The following is a 19,063-nucleotide window of genomic DNA, read 5'->3' as shown; positions in this document are numbered from 1 at the left end:
AAAACTTGAATGAAATAGTGGAACATTGTTATTGCGAAACAATGTCCACTTTCATTCAGTTTAACATTTCACCCTTTACCCTACACCCGAACTAATGAAATTAGCTACTCATTACGGAAAGTAAATAACATAAATAAATGACGTAAAGTAAAGACATGAATGTAAATAACGGAAAGTAAATGACGGAAAGTAAAGACGTGAATRTAAATAACTGAAAKTAAATGACGGAAAGTAAAGACGTAAAATAAATGRCAATAAAGAAATAAATAAAAGACGAAATGTAAATAACAATAATTAAAAGCTTGTAAATAATACTAATAAGATGGAAGAGTTTTGGGAGAGTTTTGAAACAAATGATGAAGAATCAAATGTCCAGGAGGTGTGTATGGAAAAGAGAGGCCAAAGGCCTTCTTTTATACCCAACACAAGAGGAAAAGACAAAATATTAAAGTGAAGTACAAAGTACAAGGTACAAAGATGAGAAGACAACAAAAAGGAGATTTCAACTCCATCAAAATAAGTCATCCAAGGGTCTTCTCCACATCCTTTCACCAGCTGCTAATAGTCCAAAACGAGGGCTTCTTCAGCTCAGACCTCCATCCAAGACAATGGCTTAACCAATAAGCACTTCTTCAAAAAGCCAAAATGCAGCCGGGCAATACTGTTGGAATGCTGCAGCATTACAGTGCAGTGCTATGAGTCAAAAGATGTTATCTACTCCAAAATGTTGTAAAACAAATTCACCATCATAATTAGCTCCCAACATAACAAATGGAAAATAAGGAAGTAAAAATGACTCAAGGTTGGGATAAACTATGAAAATCTACCTAATAAGCATAAGAAATAGGTACTTTAAGCATGTAATAAACCATGCTTATCACCCAACTACACAAAACTCAAGCCTTTTGGGTGTCTCTGCTACCCATGGCTTCATCCCTACTCTACCTCTAAGCTACACGCTCGTTCCACTTCTTGCCTCTTCTTGGGGTATTCCGCCGCCAAATCTGCTTACAAATGTCTTCACCTTGAAACCTGCCGCGTCTATCATTCTCGTAATGTTGAGTTTATTAAAAACCTTTTTTCATACAAAAACTCTCAATCTCCATCCATTTCACTTTCCATTGTGGATGAATTCTTTAGTCACACTTCACCACCCTCACTAACTCCCCATGCACCTACCCTTCCCAATTTTCTCATGCACCAAAATCCCACGTCAAGTCCTCCTGCACCCATTGTTACCAACCCTTTCACCCCAACATCTTCTTTCCCACCTCCACTCGTACCACCTGCTACAACACCCACCTCACTCACATTCTCTGAATCAACTCCCGATCCTTCCTCTCCTATTTCTTCATCACAGTCAACACCTCCGTCCACAACGTCACCATCTCCATCGCCTACTCCCTCACCCACTCTTCCACCCCGCCATCGAAAACCCAACCCAAAATACTTCAATTCCAAATTCATGAACACCAACACTATTCATCCCATTCCCGTTGCCTTGGAACCTACTACTCACACTCAAGCCTCAAAAGACCCGTTATGGCGTAAAGCAATGGATGATGAATATAAGGCCTTGATCCAAAACTCTACATGGGAGCTTGTCCCATCTACTTCCCATCAACCGATCGGATGCAAATGGGTCTTCCGCATCAATCAGAATCCAATGGTACTATAGCGAAATTCAAGGCCAGTCTTGTAGCTAAAAGATTCCTCCAACAATACGGGAAAGATTATTTTGACACGTTCAGTCCCGTAACCAAACCGGTCACAATTCGTACTGTGTTATCTATTGCTCTTTTCAAAAACTGGCCATTGACACAACTCGATGTTAATAATGTGTTTCTACACGACACGTTACAAGAGGAAGTGTACATGATTCAGCCACCAGGATTTGTTCATCCACAATATCCTAATTATGTTTGCAAGTTTCGAAAATCCCTATACGACCTTAAGCAAGCACCGCGTACGTGGTACATGGCACTCACCTCGTTTTTAGTAGAGTCTGGTTTTCGAAAGTCACAAGCAGATCCCTCGTTATGCATCTTTAATCATGATGGCATTACTTGCTATTTCATGGTATATGTTGATGATATTGTGCTCACAGGAAATAACTCACCTTTTATTGCCAAGTTTGTGGAAATGCTTGCTACCAAGTTCTCTGCCAAAGATCTTGGACACATCATTTCTTAGGTGTTGAAATAATTCCAACCAAGTCGGGTCTTTTTCTATCGCATCATGGCCACATCAGAGACATCGTAACTCAATTCAAGATGAATGGCGCTAAAGAGGTAACAACTCCTTTAAGTACATCAGTTACCCTAGCTGAAGAAGATGGAGCTCTTAAAGTTGATTTGACACCGTATCGCAAACTAGTCGGTACTCTTCAGTATCTTGCCTTTAGTCGACCAAATATTTCTTTTGCAGTCTACAAATTGTCGCAATTTATGCATTCACCGTCAGAAATTCATTGGCAAGCTCTTAAACGGCTACTTCGTTACTTAAAGGGTACTATTTACTATGGCCTCTTCCTAAATCGAAATTCAACTTTGGAAATCACTGCCTTTTCGGACTCCGACTGGGGTGGGACCTCAACCAAAGGACGTTCTACAACAGCTTATCTTGTCTATCTTGGCTCGAACATTATCTCTTGGCGTTCAACCCATCAGAAGTCGGTCTCACGATCCTCAACCGAAGCCGAGTATAAAGCCTTGGCTAATGCTGCTGCTGAATTATCATGAGTTAAGAATTTACTGACTGAGCTTGGTCTCTCAGTCCCACACGTACCAACTATAAACTGTGACAACACGGGTGCTACCTATCTCTGCGCTAATCCAGTTTATCATTCGCGTATGAAGCATGTTGCCTTGGACTATCATTTTGTTTGGGAGCAAGTTTCTGCTGGTACTCTAAAGGTTCGACACATCAATACTCTCGACCAACTTACAGATGTTCTCAACAAACTATTGGGTCGAGTATCATTTCTGAAATTCCGATCCAAGATTGGAGTCTCCGACGGATCCTCCATCTTGCGGGGGCGTATCAAGGATATACGTTGACCACGCATAATTATAGGAATCAATATCTTTTATTTATGTCATAAATATATTCCATGTATTTTTTCTTAATTTGTGCACTTTCTGTTGTAAAACGTCTTATATATCATTGTAAACCTCTTTATGATATATTAAAATTCATACCCTCATAGTTATTTCAATGCATGCCAATCTATTCCACTTGAATCGATTGACGGATTTTGGAGGAAACTTGATTTATCACCGTGTATAACCGTGGAAGATGATGATATTTGTTGTGATGATGAAGTGCAAATGTTTACTGAGAACTTCAAAAAACAGTCGAGATCAATGGAGTCTAGTTTTCTAAGAAAGTTAAAGGAGATAATCATTCCTTGGACAACTCGTATTTGTGAACTGACTGTTCATACAACAACTTGTGGTCGTCTCTCATTGAAGAGTAAGGTTGTCAAAAAAAGTCGTCTTGATCCACCAACTTAAGAACCTCATAGGCATAGTTGTCAAGACGTGTCAACATTTGTGGAGTTTGATGTTTTGGTGAACAATGAACAAGCGAGACATAAATCATACTTCGACCAAAAAATTATGCACATCCATACATTAATCAGTTTCCAAGTATTTTTCATCCTTACATCGTCCAGGTATGTAACGTAGTTCATGCAAGTTAATTTTTTTATCTGAATGTATTAATCAATTTTTAAATAATTTCATCTTTACATCATACAGGTACAAGATGTAAAAGGCGATGGAAACTGTGGATTTCGAGCGATAGCCGTTTGTCTCGGTCGCCACGAAGATGAATGACCATCTATTCGATATGATTTAATGGAGGAGTTAAACATGTACAAGACATAATATCTCTAGGTGTATGGCATTGAACTATGACATCGACTTTATAACTCCTTAAACTTCTTTGAGCTGGACTCATTTGCACCAAATGAGCATTGGATGGATGTTTTTGAAACGGGCTTGTTGATTGCTTCAAGATACAATGTGATACTACATTCTTTAACAACTATAGGTAGTCTGACATTCTTCCCACTTYGATCTAGTCCTCCGYSRTGGTATGAACATGTTGCTTTTAYWATTGGGTAYGTTAACAGTAATCATTAAGTTAAAATATCTTTGCAGAAGGGCACCCGATGCCTTCTATCGTGCCAAATTGGTTTCGTTTCAAATATGATTGCGTAACCACATAGACTACTCCGTACATGACCCGAATAAACAAGTACGAGCAACTGTTATCTAGTAATCGTACTACATAATTTATTTTATTTGATTGAGTTATAATATTTTCAAACTTTTTGTACTCTATTTGTTGATTTATCAATTAACTTATTTTGATAATCTTTTTTGTATTAAATTATTTTATCTTTGTAGCTTTAAATATTTATTTAGAAAAAATACATACATAAATTATTAATTAATTAAAATGTTAACAATACAATTATAAAAATTAAAAATAATTTTATAGTTATTTGAATTAATTTAGAAATAGTTAGTTGACAAAAATTTATTATAAAACATAAATTTAGAAAAATAAAATTAGAAAACAATGTTGAAGAAAATTATAAAACATAAATTTATAAGAAATAAATTTCTGAAAAAAAAATTAATGCAATTAATTGACTTTGACCTAAAGAATAGAAGGGGGTGCACTTTACCAATAAGGAGGGGTGTATATATCCTCACCCATATATTAAAGAAAACAACCCTTGCAAATATATCATATAGTGGGCCGAAGATCACCCCATTTCTCAAATACTGATGAATCAAGACGAACCACAGGGAGGAACAAACTTGAATCAAGCCAACAAAACCCATAAATCAAATTTGAATCAAGATGAACCGCAAGGACGAACCACATGGATCAAATCAAGAAGAAAACAAAAATCAGGAGGGAGATCGACATACCTCGGAGATCGAGAGGGTGTGGATCAATTTGGGTTTAGATCCATTTGGAGATCGAACAGGTTGAGAGATCGATTTGGAGGATTGGATCTGAGGCGAGATCAAGTGACAGTATGGGTGGAGGCATATTCAACGAACAAAAGGGGAAAAAGTGATTAGATTATCAGTTTTTTGTTCAGACGATATCGAGAGACAAGAGACTTGAAAATGGATTGAAAAACAAACGGTCTGAATTAGAACGTATGACCAAATCAGAGATAAGTGATCGTACATATACCTGAAATTGTAGATGGAGACTGTTAGGGTGAGGCAGACGACAAACAGAGGAAACAACGAGAAAACGAGGGATGCGAGATTGATGAACTTTAGTAAAACATATGAGTTTTGCAGTCTTGATTGTTTCTGAAATAGGGACGATTGATGTTGAAACGATGAAGAATGCGATTGAAATAGGGAGATCGGAAAATAAAATGGGAAAAAAAATCAGGATCGTACCCTCTGACTGCAATAAGAATGGGGATAGTTGTTGACCGATTGCTATCTGGTAAGAAGGACAGTCAGAGTCTTTTTTATAATAAGTGGTTAGTAAACACTCTATATCTTATCAAGGTAGGAGCCTTACTACTCACTCGGGTCATTCACACCTATTCATGCATAAAAAAAAATGATTTTTAAGAGTTTTTGTCAAATGCTTTATAATATAGTATAAATATTTGAATATAAGCAACTTAAAATCATTCTCTCAAAATTAATAAGGGCCGAAAATGCAAACTTGGATAAAATATAGGAGTTTCTTTGTAATTAAAATTGAACGAACAAGTTAACAACCAAACCAAACCCCCATCATAAACCCCTCGTTATCCCCTCACTTTTCTTCCCTTCGTCCTTCCAATCCAGCCATGTTCTCTGGTTCCACCAAGCTACTCTGCTCCCCCAATTTGACTTTTACGAAAAACCCTAATCCCCAACTCCCATTTTCACCCCCAAATCGTTTTCTTTATTCTCACAAACCCCAAATTCGATGCGCCAGAAAAGGGTCCAAACGAACAGGGAAGTCTAGGTACCCATCAGAGAAAAGGAAGCTTAAATCAATCCAACAAACGGAAACCCAAATCGATAAATTCAAAGGGTTTTGGAGGCTTTTCAAACTTGGCGTTTCCATTGATAGAGACCCTGGTAAAGATTTTCTTCATATTTCTGATGCTTTGCTCGAGGAAGTTGCCAAAGTTCTCGAATTTCCGGTAATTGTTTATTTTTGTACCATGAATCTTATCAAAATACGAGTTTGGGTAATGAGTATACGTTTTGATGTTTTACTCAAGTGTAAGGAATCGTATAATATGAGTTAACATTGTCATCTCAATGTTTATATGGATTTGAATGTTTATGTAGCATTGCTAAATAGAAATGTATATAGTAAATATATTAAAATCAAAGAAATTTGTGTGGATTCCTCAAAGAGTGATTGATGTTTCAACCATCATACTTGACTATTAATATCAATTTCATGCCAAACAAAAACTGTTTCTTGCAAGATCAGTAATTTTGAACAATTTGTTGAAATACAAATGCCAAAACAAACCCATCATACTTGGCAGCTTTTCTCCATAATTTGCTTATTTTTGAAAGAAATGGTGTTTTTTCTATCTTCACAAGAATGCTGGTTTGTTTGCATCGAAAGGCAAAGTATGGTGGTTCAAAAGATCATTTTCCAGAATAGAAATAGTGTTTCTTCTCGTTCAGTCATGCGGTCACTCATTCTGGTTTGATTAGGTAACACACCCTATGTTTTTTTTTTCAGGTTGCTTCAATGTTACCTCCAGAAGCTTTTGTGGTTCTTAGAAAATCATTTGATGCTAGAAAGGTCAGCCTGTTGCTTCTTTGAAACGGAATTTTGTGAAATGACAAAAAGTCCAAATGTGGTTAATTGGCTCATAAAGAAATTTTAATTTTCAGAGTCAGAAGGAGCCCAAATTTGTGTACACAGTGGAGATGGATGTCGATAAGCTCCTGGATCTTGAACCTCGAACTTGGGACTTCATTTCGCTTTTGAAACCCAAAATTGGGCTAATTGAGCATATGCCACATGAAAAAGTTGTGGGTGATTTGGTTAGCGTAATACATGATAACAAGAAGATCGACCAGGATAGAGTCCCTGTAGAAAATGGTCATAGTAGTTCACTAAGTGGTTCCAAGTCTCCAGCTGCTAAAAAGCCAAAGATTGCAGTAGTGGGTAGTGGTCCATCAGGCTTGTTTGCTTCACTTGTACTTGCAGAGTTCGGTGCTGATGTTACTTTGATAGAACGAGGGCAACCAGTAGAGAAACGTGGACGTGATATTGGTGCTTTGGTGGTCCGCCGAATACTGCAATTAGAAAGCAACTTTTGTTTTGGCGAGGTTACACTTTGTTACTCAAATATAGATCCTTTACTTGCTGCGTGTTCCATTTTTTTTGTATAGAACATTATAGGTTTATAACCATGAACCTAGAGTTAAATTGCACTTTTGTTGCTTATGTAATGTACCTTTTACATTATTGAGCGCTCAATTGAGAATGTTCTTACTGGACTTTATCTTTGTTATTTATCACAGACTTATGGTTGACAGGGTGGTGCAGGTACTTGGAGTGACGGAAAGTTGGTAACTAGAATCGGGCGGAACAGTGGAAGTGTTATGTCGGTGAGTGTAATTTCTCCATTTTAGCACTAACCGGTTCTTTATTAATATCTTCTAATTATATCTTCAGTAAGTATTTGAACCCATACCAAAATGCTTCAGCAGTCTACATGCCAGTCAAACCTATTTGTATGACATATCCTACTAGCCTCTAGAATGTTCAGAAAAACTGAACAAGAAACAAGAATCGGAGGAGAGAAGTAGAAAACAATAGTCAACCAAGGAAGCAATGGGTGTTGGGGCCCTTTTTTTAATTTGTTGGGGGCACATTTTGTAATTGTAGGTAAAAAAATTAAAAATGTTCAGCTTATGGATTTGTTCTACCCCCATGTCTTCAATCTGCCCCTACTCGCTGCTTCATAGATGCAGATTGAGTGAGAATGCTTCAAGAAATCACTAATATATTATTTTGTAATTTCCTTGCAATTATTATTATTCATTACCTGATTTATGTTAATCAAAAACTCAGGTTATGAAAACTTTAGTTCAGTTTGGAGCTCCAGAAAGCATCCTGGTGGATGGAAAGCCCCATCTAGGGACAGATAGGCTGATACCACTTCTCCGCAACTTTCGGCAACATCTACAAGATTTGGGTGTGAGTCACCTCTCTAAATTCTGTTTGAGACCAAAGAAACCTTAAAGTTTAGTATCTTTAAATTAACGGGATTAATTTTTTTTCCTTCATGTTTTCGAAGGTTAACATCAGGTTTGGAACAAGGGTTGATGATCTGATTGTAGAAAATGGCCATGTTGTTGGTGTTAACGTATCTGATTCAAGTGGAAGATTACAGCTTAGTAGTGAGAAGCTGGGATTCGATGCAGTTGTTCTTGCAGTCGGGCATTCTGCACGTGATGTATACCAAATGCTTCTTTCTCATAATGTGGAATTGCTTCCCAAAGATTTTGCCGTACGTTACAGTTAAATTCCATCCATTTTTTTTGCAGAACAAAGTTATAGTACCATAAAAAAATATTCTAAATTATTTGGACTTGTGTGATGAACAGGTCGGTTTGCGGATTGAGCATCCACAAGAATTGATAAACATCATTCAGGTTTCGAAGATTTGGTGACAAATTTGCTATTCCCTGCCAATGAAAATTGCATCGCCCGTCTTAAAACATAGTTTAGACCATGTGTTTTTGTCCATCTATAAAGACAAAGTTAAGGTCCTTGTAAAAATGACAATGGGCAAACTGGTACTTACCATGTTTACCTTCCAAAAAAGGAAAGCTTTACATTTTCATGGGACAGTGGGAGAAAATTTATGTTACTTAAGGGGGGTATTGATAATTTTCCTAAAGTTTTATCATTGAAACATGTAGTACTCTAAATTGGCTAATGAGGTTCGAAGTGGGCGGGGGAAAATACCGGTTGCTGATTACAAGGTTGTGGAATATGTCAAAGGAGAGGAGAAAGATGCTTCATCACGCAGTTGTTATTCTTTCTGCATGTGTCCCGGTGGGCAGGTGAACTTATCTCTTAGATTTCATTTGTTCATATCATTATTTATTTTGTGCATTGTTGGTCTCGTCTTTAATTCTTTCTACATCAAAAAAATATTCCTTTTTTCATCAATGAGAATCATAAAAAGGAAATGTTAGATGACCAATATGAAACTGGTACTAGCCCATCACTTCTTGATACTTCTTTTTGGGAGTAATTTCAAGACAATTTCACTGACCAATTGATGCAGACGATCAAGCAATAACCATTTATCTGAAATTTGAAAAAGGTGGTCGATTTAGGAAATCAAATTTGTTTAGCGTTGAGCTTTGAGACGGGTTTCTTTTGGAACGAAGAAAATGTCGAAACTTTGAGATGGGATTCTTTTGAACATCGACCTTTTGTAAAAATGACAATAGAGAAATAGGTAAACCTTAAGAAAGTTCTCAAAACGGAAATTGTTGAAATTTTCATGGGATGGAGTATCGTTTTGGATTTGGGAAACAAACCATATGACCATAGCAGTCAGTATGTATGCTGTATCTATAATTTGTGTTATATTGGAAGTTGTTAAAATGAACATAACTGAATGTGGTAGAAAATTGAAAATTTTCATGTGCAGGTTGTTGTAACGAGTGTAAATCCATCAGAACTCTGTATAAATGGCATGTCATTTTCTCGGAGAGCATCCAAATGGGCTAATGCTGCACTTGCTGTCACTGTTTCACAAAAGGATTTCAGTGCTCTTGGTTTTCATGGACCTCTTGCGGGTGTCGAGTTTCAGGTAGCTCTTGTTCTTAAGCATCCATTATCATACATTCATACTTTCTATTCATTTTTTATCGACAAAATATGAGAACTTCTGGTCTAAAAATGTTTGTACTTGTTCAAGAGGGAATTTGAACAAAGAGCGGCTAATATGGGAGGTGGAAGTTTTGTTGTTCCTGTGCAAATTGTCAAAGATTTTATGGATAACAAAGTTTCTGGTAAAATCTTGATCCATTTTGTGTTCTTCACTACTGATCAATGGTTGTCCTCACGAGCTTTCTTTATGTCAGCAACTAGTTTACCATCATCAAGTTATCGATTAGGAGTGAAAGCAGCAAATCTCCATGAGTTGTTTCCAGTTCATATAACAGAGGCGTTGCAGCATTCAATCTCAGCTTTTGACCAAGAGGTTTTTGCTTCAAACTTCCTCATTACTTTCTTGATCTTCATCGGCTAATAAACTTCACAAATTTAAATACAATTAATGTTCGTTTGTTGTCAAATCCGTATTCTTGCATTCAGTTACCAGGATTCATATCCAATGGTGCCCTTCTGCATGGAGTAGAGGTATTCATTCATTTCCATCGTTTTTTTTCTTGAAGTAAACTGGACCCACCATGCCTTTATGTTTCTTATACAGTGGGACCCTCAAAACGGAAGACATTAAATGGTCGAAACAAAGAAAAGAGAAAGAACCATACGTGCACTATGTTCCCAAATTTGGAAAGAGAAGAAAGGAAAAGGGAGAGAAGAAAACGAAGTTTTTTTTATTTGTGGAAAGAAAACAATTTTTCATGTTCTTGAACCCCGAAGAGAAAGATAAAGAAAGAAGTCATTTTTACAATTATACCCTTTATGATGGTATTTTTGATCGACTCCTTTCAGATTTTCTTTCCCTTCCTTTCTTCCCGCATTTAGAAAAAAAGTTCGGGTGGAAACATAAATGATGTCTTCTTTTCCCTTCTCTCAAAAGTTTCAAGAAAACACAGCTTTTTCCCTTCCTGGTCCTTCTTTTCCTTAAAAAAAGGGATAATTAAGTCACTGCTGGATCTAAAGGTTGTAACCTGTACGTTCAGTGGCACCATCATTAAAGCACAGATTACAATTGGGAAAGCTGGCTCTAGCTACTTACACTAACATTCTGATCTTTCTCCAGACTAGAACTAGTTCACCGGTCCAGATTCCTAGAATTCCCGAGACTTTCGAGAGCATGTCAGTGGGAGGATTATATCCAGTAGGAGAAGGTGCAGGGTATGCAGGCGGGATCGTAAGTGCAGCCGTGGATGGCATGTATGCTGGTTTTGCTTTGGCAAAAAGCCTGAATCTCTATAAGGGTGAAATTGAATCGATTTTCGGGAAGGGACAGAATTCCGTATCCGTGAAATACTAGAAACCAGTATATAGCCTTTTTATTGGTATAGTCCACAAGTTTTTATTGATATGCCTTGAAACACATTCTAATTGTGGCTTCTTTTCTGTTTGTTTTTTTGAGTGTTAACCATCCCTTCCTGAAATGAATCCTACAAGTACACTATTTTCTTACCTTACAACGTCATGGGGACAAAATGAACGGTACTCCGTTATGAAATTGATTAACAATATTACCAAAGCTCATGGAGGCGTATCTGTATTTGGGGGAGTAAATTTCCTTTTATTTCGAATTTAGTTTATTTTTAAGAATTGTTACAAATAATGAAAAAACTGACGTAAAATAAGGACGTGAGTTAGACAAAAAAAAGAAGCAACTTGGACAAAAAGAAATGAAGTGGCTTAGACAAGTATTTTTTGTTGATAACCTTAGACCAATCAATCGAATATTGATTAGTATGTAATTAATCGAACATACTTAAAAAGTTGAAAATGGCTCTACTGCTCAGAAACGAAATGGAGAACAAGCAATGTGGAGATAAGGCATGTTGGTTATACATATGAATTCCATTAGTTAACTTGGTGGTTTTTCCCCCTTTTATGCGAGTATTTAGTTAAATTATATTTCTGGTATTTGTGGTTGTCGTTCACCGGGTCCCTTTTTTAAACTAATTACAATTTTGGTCAACATGACAACCATTTTGTTTCACTTTTGTACCTCAGACTAATTTTAGTTAAAAAAGTCGGTGAACTTTTTGTCTTTTTATTTTATTTTATTTTATTTGATCTTAGAGTAAATTATAAGGTTTTTTTTTTCATTTTTGTTTATCCTATCATTTCATTTTTTATTTTATTCCCCTTATTATACTAATTAATTAATGATAATTTTAACTAAATATACATAATACGTATTTTATTTTGTAAATTATATTATCATAGTCTTGTTGGTACATTTAAAATAAGTTAAGTATTGAATATTTTTAAATTTTAACCAATTTATCCAATATATATCTACAAATTCGGCTACACTAATATATATAAATAATCCCTAAAAAGAGTAAACTACGGTTTTTATCTTTGTGATTTTTGAAATTGTGATTTTCATTCCTATGGTTTGTAATTTATTACAGTTTTTGTCCATTTGCTTAAATATGTTAAAACTTCTCCATTAACTTAAGAGTATTTTAGTCTTTTTAATTTATTTTTCTGTGTTTGTTTATTAAATATATTTTTGATATTTTTTATTCAGTAAAGTTATATATATTTTGATAAAAAAAGGTAATAGATAAAAAAAATTATTTTGTTATTGACCACGATAAAATAATTAAAATATTTTTTACACAACTAGTTTTTTTTCATATTTTTGGTTATTATAGTTTTAATTTTTTATGAGTTCGATTTCTGCCATTAACATTGCTTAAGTGCAAGTCGTTGAGTACCTCTCGTAGAAAAGTATTTTAATTCTTTTTTCTTCATTAAAGACCAAAATTTTTATTTTTCTAAAACCAAACAATTAATTCTTTTTTTGGCTATTCTTATCAAACAAATGTATATAATTTTATTAATACAAAATACAATTGTTTGGCCTCATAAGTCATTCAATTTATACCAAACAAATGTATTTCTTATATAAATATATTACAATAAATTTATAAAATTATACGTTCTATTAATAAAACCCCATACATTTATTTGGTAAAAATAGCCTAATATAGTTAATTATTTGGTCCCACAAAAAAATTTAATGCCTAGTCCCTAATGAAGAAAAATAAAATAAAATACTATCATGTGAGGTGTACTCAACGACTTGCATTTGAATGTTGTTAGTGACAATAATTAAACTAATAGAAACTGAAACTATAATGACAAAAAATATGAAATAGCGAATTTTATGAAAATATTTTAATTATTTTATCATAAATAATAACAAAATAATGTAATTTTTTATGTATTAATTCTTTTATAAAAAAAATATATAGTTTGATTAAATCAAAAAGAATAAAATACCAAAAAAACGAAACCAAAAAAGATATTTAATAAACAAAAAGACTGAAATGTCGCTAAGTTAAATAAAGGATTTTAAATATATTTAGTCTTACGAACAAAAACAACAATAAATTACGAATCATGAGAACCACCTCATTCTTTTAAATGTATATGTGAGTACTTGTGCCATATTATTATTATTTTTTTTTGGAAAATTGAAAAGAGATAAAGAGAAAATAAAGTTCTTTTGTGGTTCCTAGTTCGAACAAAACAAAAGGAAGGAAAGGAAGAAGAAAGCTACGTAATTTTTATATGAAAATTTGTACCGTTTAAAGTCTTCATCTACTTGTGTTTACAATGTGATGTTTTTATTTTATTTCAAAGCTTTATTTGAAATACTTTATATGAGACCGTATGAGTTCATACTTGGGTGTTTTTAAATAATGATTTTATGCTAGCTATTAGCAAAATTTGAGTTTTGAATTATTATCAACTGATTGTATGTGTCTAATGCGATGAAATTGGGATGGATTCGGTGTGTTATTTCTATCGCATCCTCGTAATACGACGAGTTGTGGTTATCGCATCCTTGAGGTGCGACAAATATGTTTATCGCATCTGAATGATGCGAGAAGTTGTGGTTATCGCATCCTTGTAATGCTACAAATTGGGGTTATCGCATCAATATGATGTGACAAAAAGAGGTGATCGCATCTGAATGATGCAAGGAAAAGAGTTGTCGCATCTGAATGATGCAAGGAAAAGAGTTGTCGCATCTGAATGATGCAAGGAAAAGAGTTATCGCATCAATGGGATGCGATAAGTTGGTGTACTATGTTATACGCGACAAAAGATGTTATTGTAATTATTGATGCGATGAAACGTAATTGTCTCATCTATATGATACTACGAAAGTAGGTTTGTTATAATATATGTTATTATTTCAAATGCTGGCTTTCCAAAAAGTATTTTAGTGATTTTTTACCCTATAATAGCAAACAATGAGATTAATCACTAGACCTTTTGGTCAAACGTTTGTTTTGTTTTAAAAAATGTGCATTACATGTCAGGCATATGTGGAAGGGAAGAGAAAGTTGTGAAATGATTTGTTAATACTTTTCGTCTGTGGATTTTTGGGAAGTTGAATTAGTACATAATCTATGAATACGTGTTAATCAAGTCGTGTATTTTGGATAGGCAAAAAGTTTGTAGCTACTTTTGTATGTAGTAATATGTGTACATTTGGGATCGATGTCTATATTTGTATTTCATATTATATGGAATATGTGACTTTATGCAAATGAGAGTTGGGGTGTTATAAGTTTGGTATTAGAGCCTGAGTTTAAGAGATTTAGGTATTTAGCATGATGCTTAGACTTAAACTATATATTATTTGCATATTAAGGGTCTCTGACATCTATAGAACTTTTGGGAATAAATATAATGGGTTAAAAGAATAATATATAAGGTAAATTCAAATTACTACTAGAAAATGTAATCATGGGTTTACAAGTACATATTTGTGCTTGAATACCTTATTGTATTTGGGAATATGATTATGTGAATTTTAAATTCTTGTAAATTACCAGATGGTAAGTAATTCAAGAAGGTCCGAAAGAATTGCATTGGTTACCCCAATAGGAAAGAGATAGTTCTTTGTACAGATATGGTAGAGGGGTGCATTCAATCCTTGCTTGTCTATTAGTTTTCAGAGAATATTCTAGAGAACCCACCTGCTGGTCGAGGAAGAGGCAGAGGTAGAGGCAAAGGCCAGGGAAGGGGTAGAAATATTCTTCCTGCAATTTATCTTGAGCAAGAAGAATCTAATCGAGAAAGTGCAAATGAGGAACAAAACAGAACCAAATTTGTAAGTCGAGAGCAGAATCAACATCCTGAATACGTTACTCGTGATATACTTGTTGAAGAAATGGGTAAGCTCTGAAATACCCTAACATCTATAATCGGAATTCCTGCCCGTGTTGAAACAGAAAGAGTTGAGATTAACTCGCAAATTCTGGTTACAAATGAAAAGGAAGACGACATTAAAATGTTTCTATCATGCAAACCTCCGATATTTTCTGATGAAAGAGATCCGATAAAAGCTATGTGCTGGCTGGAGGAGATTGAGTCAATCTTCAATACCAACAAATGTTTGTATTAAGATAGGGTTAGATTTGTCGTTTCTATGCTTAAATCTAATGCTCTTTACTGGTGGGAAGTAGAATCTTTATCTATGTAACACCCCAGAATCACATTTGCATATAACCAAGTTTTTTATATATCAAGAAATACAAATTTACATATTCGGTCCCAAATATACAAAAGCTACATTATAAAAGTAGCTAACAAATTTTTCCACAACATCCATATACAAAACTTGTATATGTAACAAGTATTTCAAATAGACCATAGATAAGTATGCTCTCCTCCACATCCCATGTAAGCATATATGACATCTCACAATTTCCCCTTTCCTTTATCCTTTGATTGAGCCCACCTGAAATGCACATTTTTGAAACACGAAATGAGGTTTAGACCTTTAGGTCTAATGAGAAATCCATTTGATGCAATTACAAGGTGAAAACCACCAAATCAAGTTTATAAATCCATATTTGTAATACTAATTGTTAGGACCAAAATTTCCTAAATATCATGAAAGATATTATTAAAACAATTTGGGCCAAGTATGGAAGTATGGAAGTCTGCAGACTTATCTTCAGAGATCTGAAAATAAGATTTCAGAGTTCGGATGAGAAATACTTCACAGTTACAAGTCTGAAGAGTGATTCTTCAGAGTTATACTTCAGAGATCAGAAGAAGAAGAGTTAAGAGTTCAGGTGAGCTTCTCAGGTGTACAAATACAAGTTTGAAGAGTAATTCTTTAGAGTTATTAAAAAAAAAAGACTCGGAGAGGGACTAAGTGTCAAATCTGAAAACGAAGTCTGAAGACCTAGAGTTCAGAGTTATTCAAATACCTAATATCTTGAAAAATACCCCATGGTAAAACTTGTCACTTTATACAGAGCAAGACCACCCAGAGCCCCTCTAGTCCTTAAGGACTAGATCCCTTTTGGTCTTACCAACCAGAGCAAAGCCAACGAAAAACAAGGCCGATTAAAAGTAAGGACCAACCAGACGCAAGGCTAAAAAAAAAGGCAAGGTCAATTAGAAGCAAGGGGCAACCAAAGGCCCTCTGGCCTTACCAACCAGAGCCTCTGGTTCGTCTATCTAGAGCATGTGGGTCAAGAAATGTTGAATATTTAAAGAGTTTGGGTTCCAATTACAACTAGAGACCCTCTGGTTAAATATGAAGATCAACCAGAAGTAACCCATCAAGAACCCTCTGTTTATAAATTCATTTCATCACATCAATAGGATGCGACAACCCAAGTCCTCGCATCACACAAACACGATAACTCAAGATCATTGCATCATAAAGATGCGATAACAAAACCCCATGATCAAAAAGATCATCATTTCCAGAAATAGATTATGCTACCTTATCCCAATATCCTAGCTCCTGGTTATGCCACCCTTATTACAAATTTACCCAACCTCTGATTATGTTATCCTTATTACAAATTTACCTAGCTCCTGATTAGCCACCCTTATTTCAAATTTACCCAGCTCCTTGATATGCCACCCTTATTTCGACACATGATATAATCATGACAAAAACCACCATTTTGCCAATAATGACATCAACACAGTTTCATAATAATAACTCATATAAAGAACCATACGGTTCTTATCCAGTTTCACCATCATGCTCAAATAGCATCCAGAAACAATTTTATCATCATCCCCATGTAAGAACCATATAGTTCAAATTTCAAATACCAAATAAGAAAAGTTGATAATTTAAACTCACTTTATTTTCACATAGATGAAGATGAATTAACACAGCAACGAAATTTCAAATGGAAATCACAGAATCATCTTTTCTTTCTCTCCCTTACAGGTCTGTTTGTTTTTCACCCAATAACACACACATATAAAAGCTTTGTTATCCTTATTTATTTAGTTTTTCCACATCCCAATGAGATAGTAGACAATTAACTCATAAAACAATTTTAACATAACGAGGCGGTGGGAGTTTAAAACGTTTTAAGCACATTAACACATTAAACCCCCACTTACCATCTCCTTTCAAAGACAACCCCAATCAATATAACCGAATAACTCGGTTATAACATTATCCACCCCTCAAAAGAATTATGTTTCGGAATTCAGTCAATCAAACAACCAAGGATATTCTGATCTCATTTCTGATTCCAATTCCCAGGTAGCTTCTGGACCCTTATGAAAAAGCCACTGAACTTTTACAAGACTGGTCTCTTTATTCCTTATAACCCTTGTTTTTCGGTCAATAGCCTCAGGGTTTCCACAAAATTCAACTTACTATCAACTTGCACCTTAGGTAGTGGTACTACCAAACTCGGATCGGCCAAAAACTTTCGCAGGTTAGATACATGGAAAGTGTTATGAATTGCACTGAATTCCTTTGGCAACTCTAATTGATATGCTACTGAACCAACCCGTTTACCAATTCTGAACACCCAATATACCTCGGACTGAGCTTACCTATTCTCCCAAATCGAACAACACCCTTCCATAGAGATACCTCTAACATCACAGAATCTTCTACCATAAATTCAATCGGTTTACGCTTATCGGTGTAACTTTTCTGTCGGTCCTGAGATGTTTTAATTGATTCTCGTATCTGATCTATCTTTTCATAAGTTATCTGAACAATATGTGGACCAACCAACTACTTTTCCCCCACTTCATCCAACACAACAACGTTCTGCACTTTTGGCCATACAAAATCTTCGTGGGGTGCTTCCGTTCTATTTGTCAAGAAAAAGGATGGATCAATGAGGATGTCTATAGACTACCGAGAATTGAACAAGTTGAAAATAAAGAATAAATATCCTCTACCTAGAATTGATGATTTGTTTGATCAGTTGGTTGGAGTTAGCTATTTCTCCAAGATTAATCTACGATCAGACTATCATCAATTGAAAGTTCGAGATGAAGATATAGCTAAAATTGTTTTTTGTACCAGGTATGAGCATCATGAGTTTTTTGTAATGCCTTTTGGTCTAACGAATACACCAGCAACATTCATAGATTTAATGAACATGGTATGTAATGAATATCTTAATAAATTTGTTATTGTTTTTATTGACGATATTTTTTGTCACACCCCATTAAAGCAGAAACATGAGATGTAACAGGTAAGCGTGTCACAGCAACAGAAAATAATTAACACCATTCAAGTTTACAAAGTTCGAATTTTAACATCCATAACCAAATTGGTGTTCGAATACTTCTTTACAAAAGATACAAAATGAACTTAATCGGTGTCGCCACATATATGCTCCAAAAAACTTCATTTCTTACTTAAATCCTGAAAAACATGAAACATAAAACAACGTCAACTACAAAGAGTTGGTGAGTTCACGGGTTTTCATATGCACAAAACATTACAATGCATAAATCATTTCTTGCAAACTTATACATAAACTTGCAACCGATAAATGTAAATCTACCACGATGTTTAAAACTTGAGACGCTACTGAGCCTTTCCTGACCAATGTGCCCCATTATTTTACGAACAACCATAAGTAGCCCGTACACTCACTTAGGACCCACAGTTCGTAGTAGTACTAATTCAGCGGTGGTCCAAATTCCACATGATTAGACTAATAAAACATAGGTAATGTGCACCCCTTTCTGGGTGGGACTGTCAACACAATAGCGGCTATCCACAATTACTACGGCCCGGGGACATGCCCGAGTTAACAAGTAGCGTTTACGGACGGGGACTTTATTTGGAAACATACTCTCAAGTACATCAATTTAGCATTTA

General features: G+C 35.1%; 1 protein-coding gene across 1 annotated transcript; it reads left to right on the top strand.

Annotated features, from left to right (window-relative positions):
- The first annotated feature begins 5,845 nt into the window (after positions 1–5,845).
- On the top strand, positions 5,846–11,374 carry LOC112516923 (uncharacterized protein Cbei_0202). The gene is made up of 13 exons (XM_025124177.1): positions 5,846–6,187; positions 6,748–6,810; positions 6,903–7,343; positions 7,554–7,625; positions 8,092–8,217; positions 8,318–8,530; positions 8,628–8,675; positions 8,946–9,089; positions 9,689–9,850; positions 9,959–10,052; positions 10,125–10,243; positions 10,357–10,401; positions 10,991–11,374. Exons 1-13 carry the CDS (start codon positions 5,846–5,848, stop codon positions 11,222–11,224), a joined length of 2,103 nt encoding a protein of 700 aa, XP_024979945.1. The 3' UTR covers positions 11,225–11,374.
- The last annotated feature ends 7,689 nt before the right edge of the window (positions 11,375–19,063 follow it).

Source organism: Cynara cardunculus (assembly GCF_001531365.2).
Source record: "Cynara cardunculus var. scolymus isolate 2C chromosome LG 8, CcrdV1, whole genome shotgun sequence".
In the NCBI taxonomy this organism is placed as follows: Eukaryota; Viridiplantae; Streptophyta; class Magnoliopsida; order Asterales; family Asteraceae; genus Cynara; species Cynara cardunculus.
This window is presented reverse-complemented; position numbering and strand designations above follow the sequence as displayed.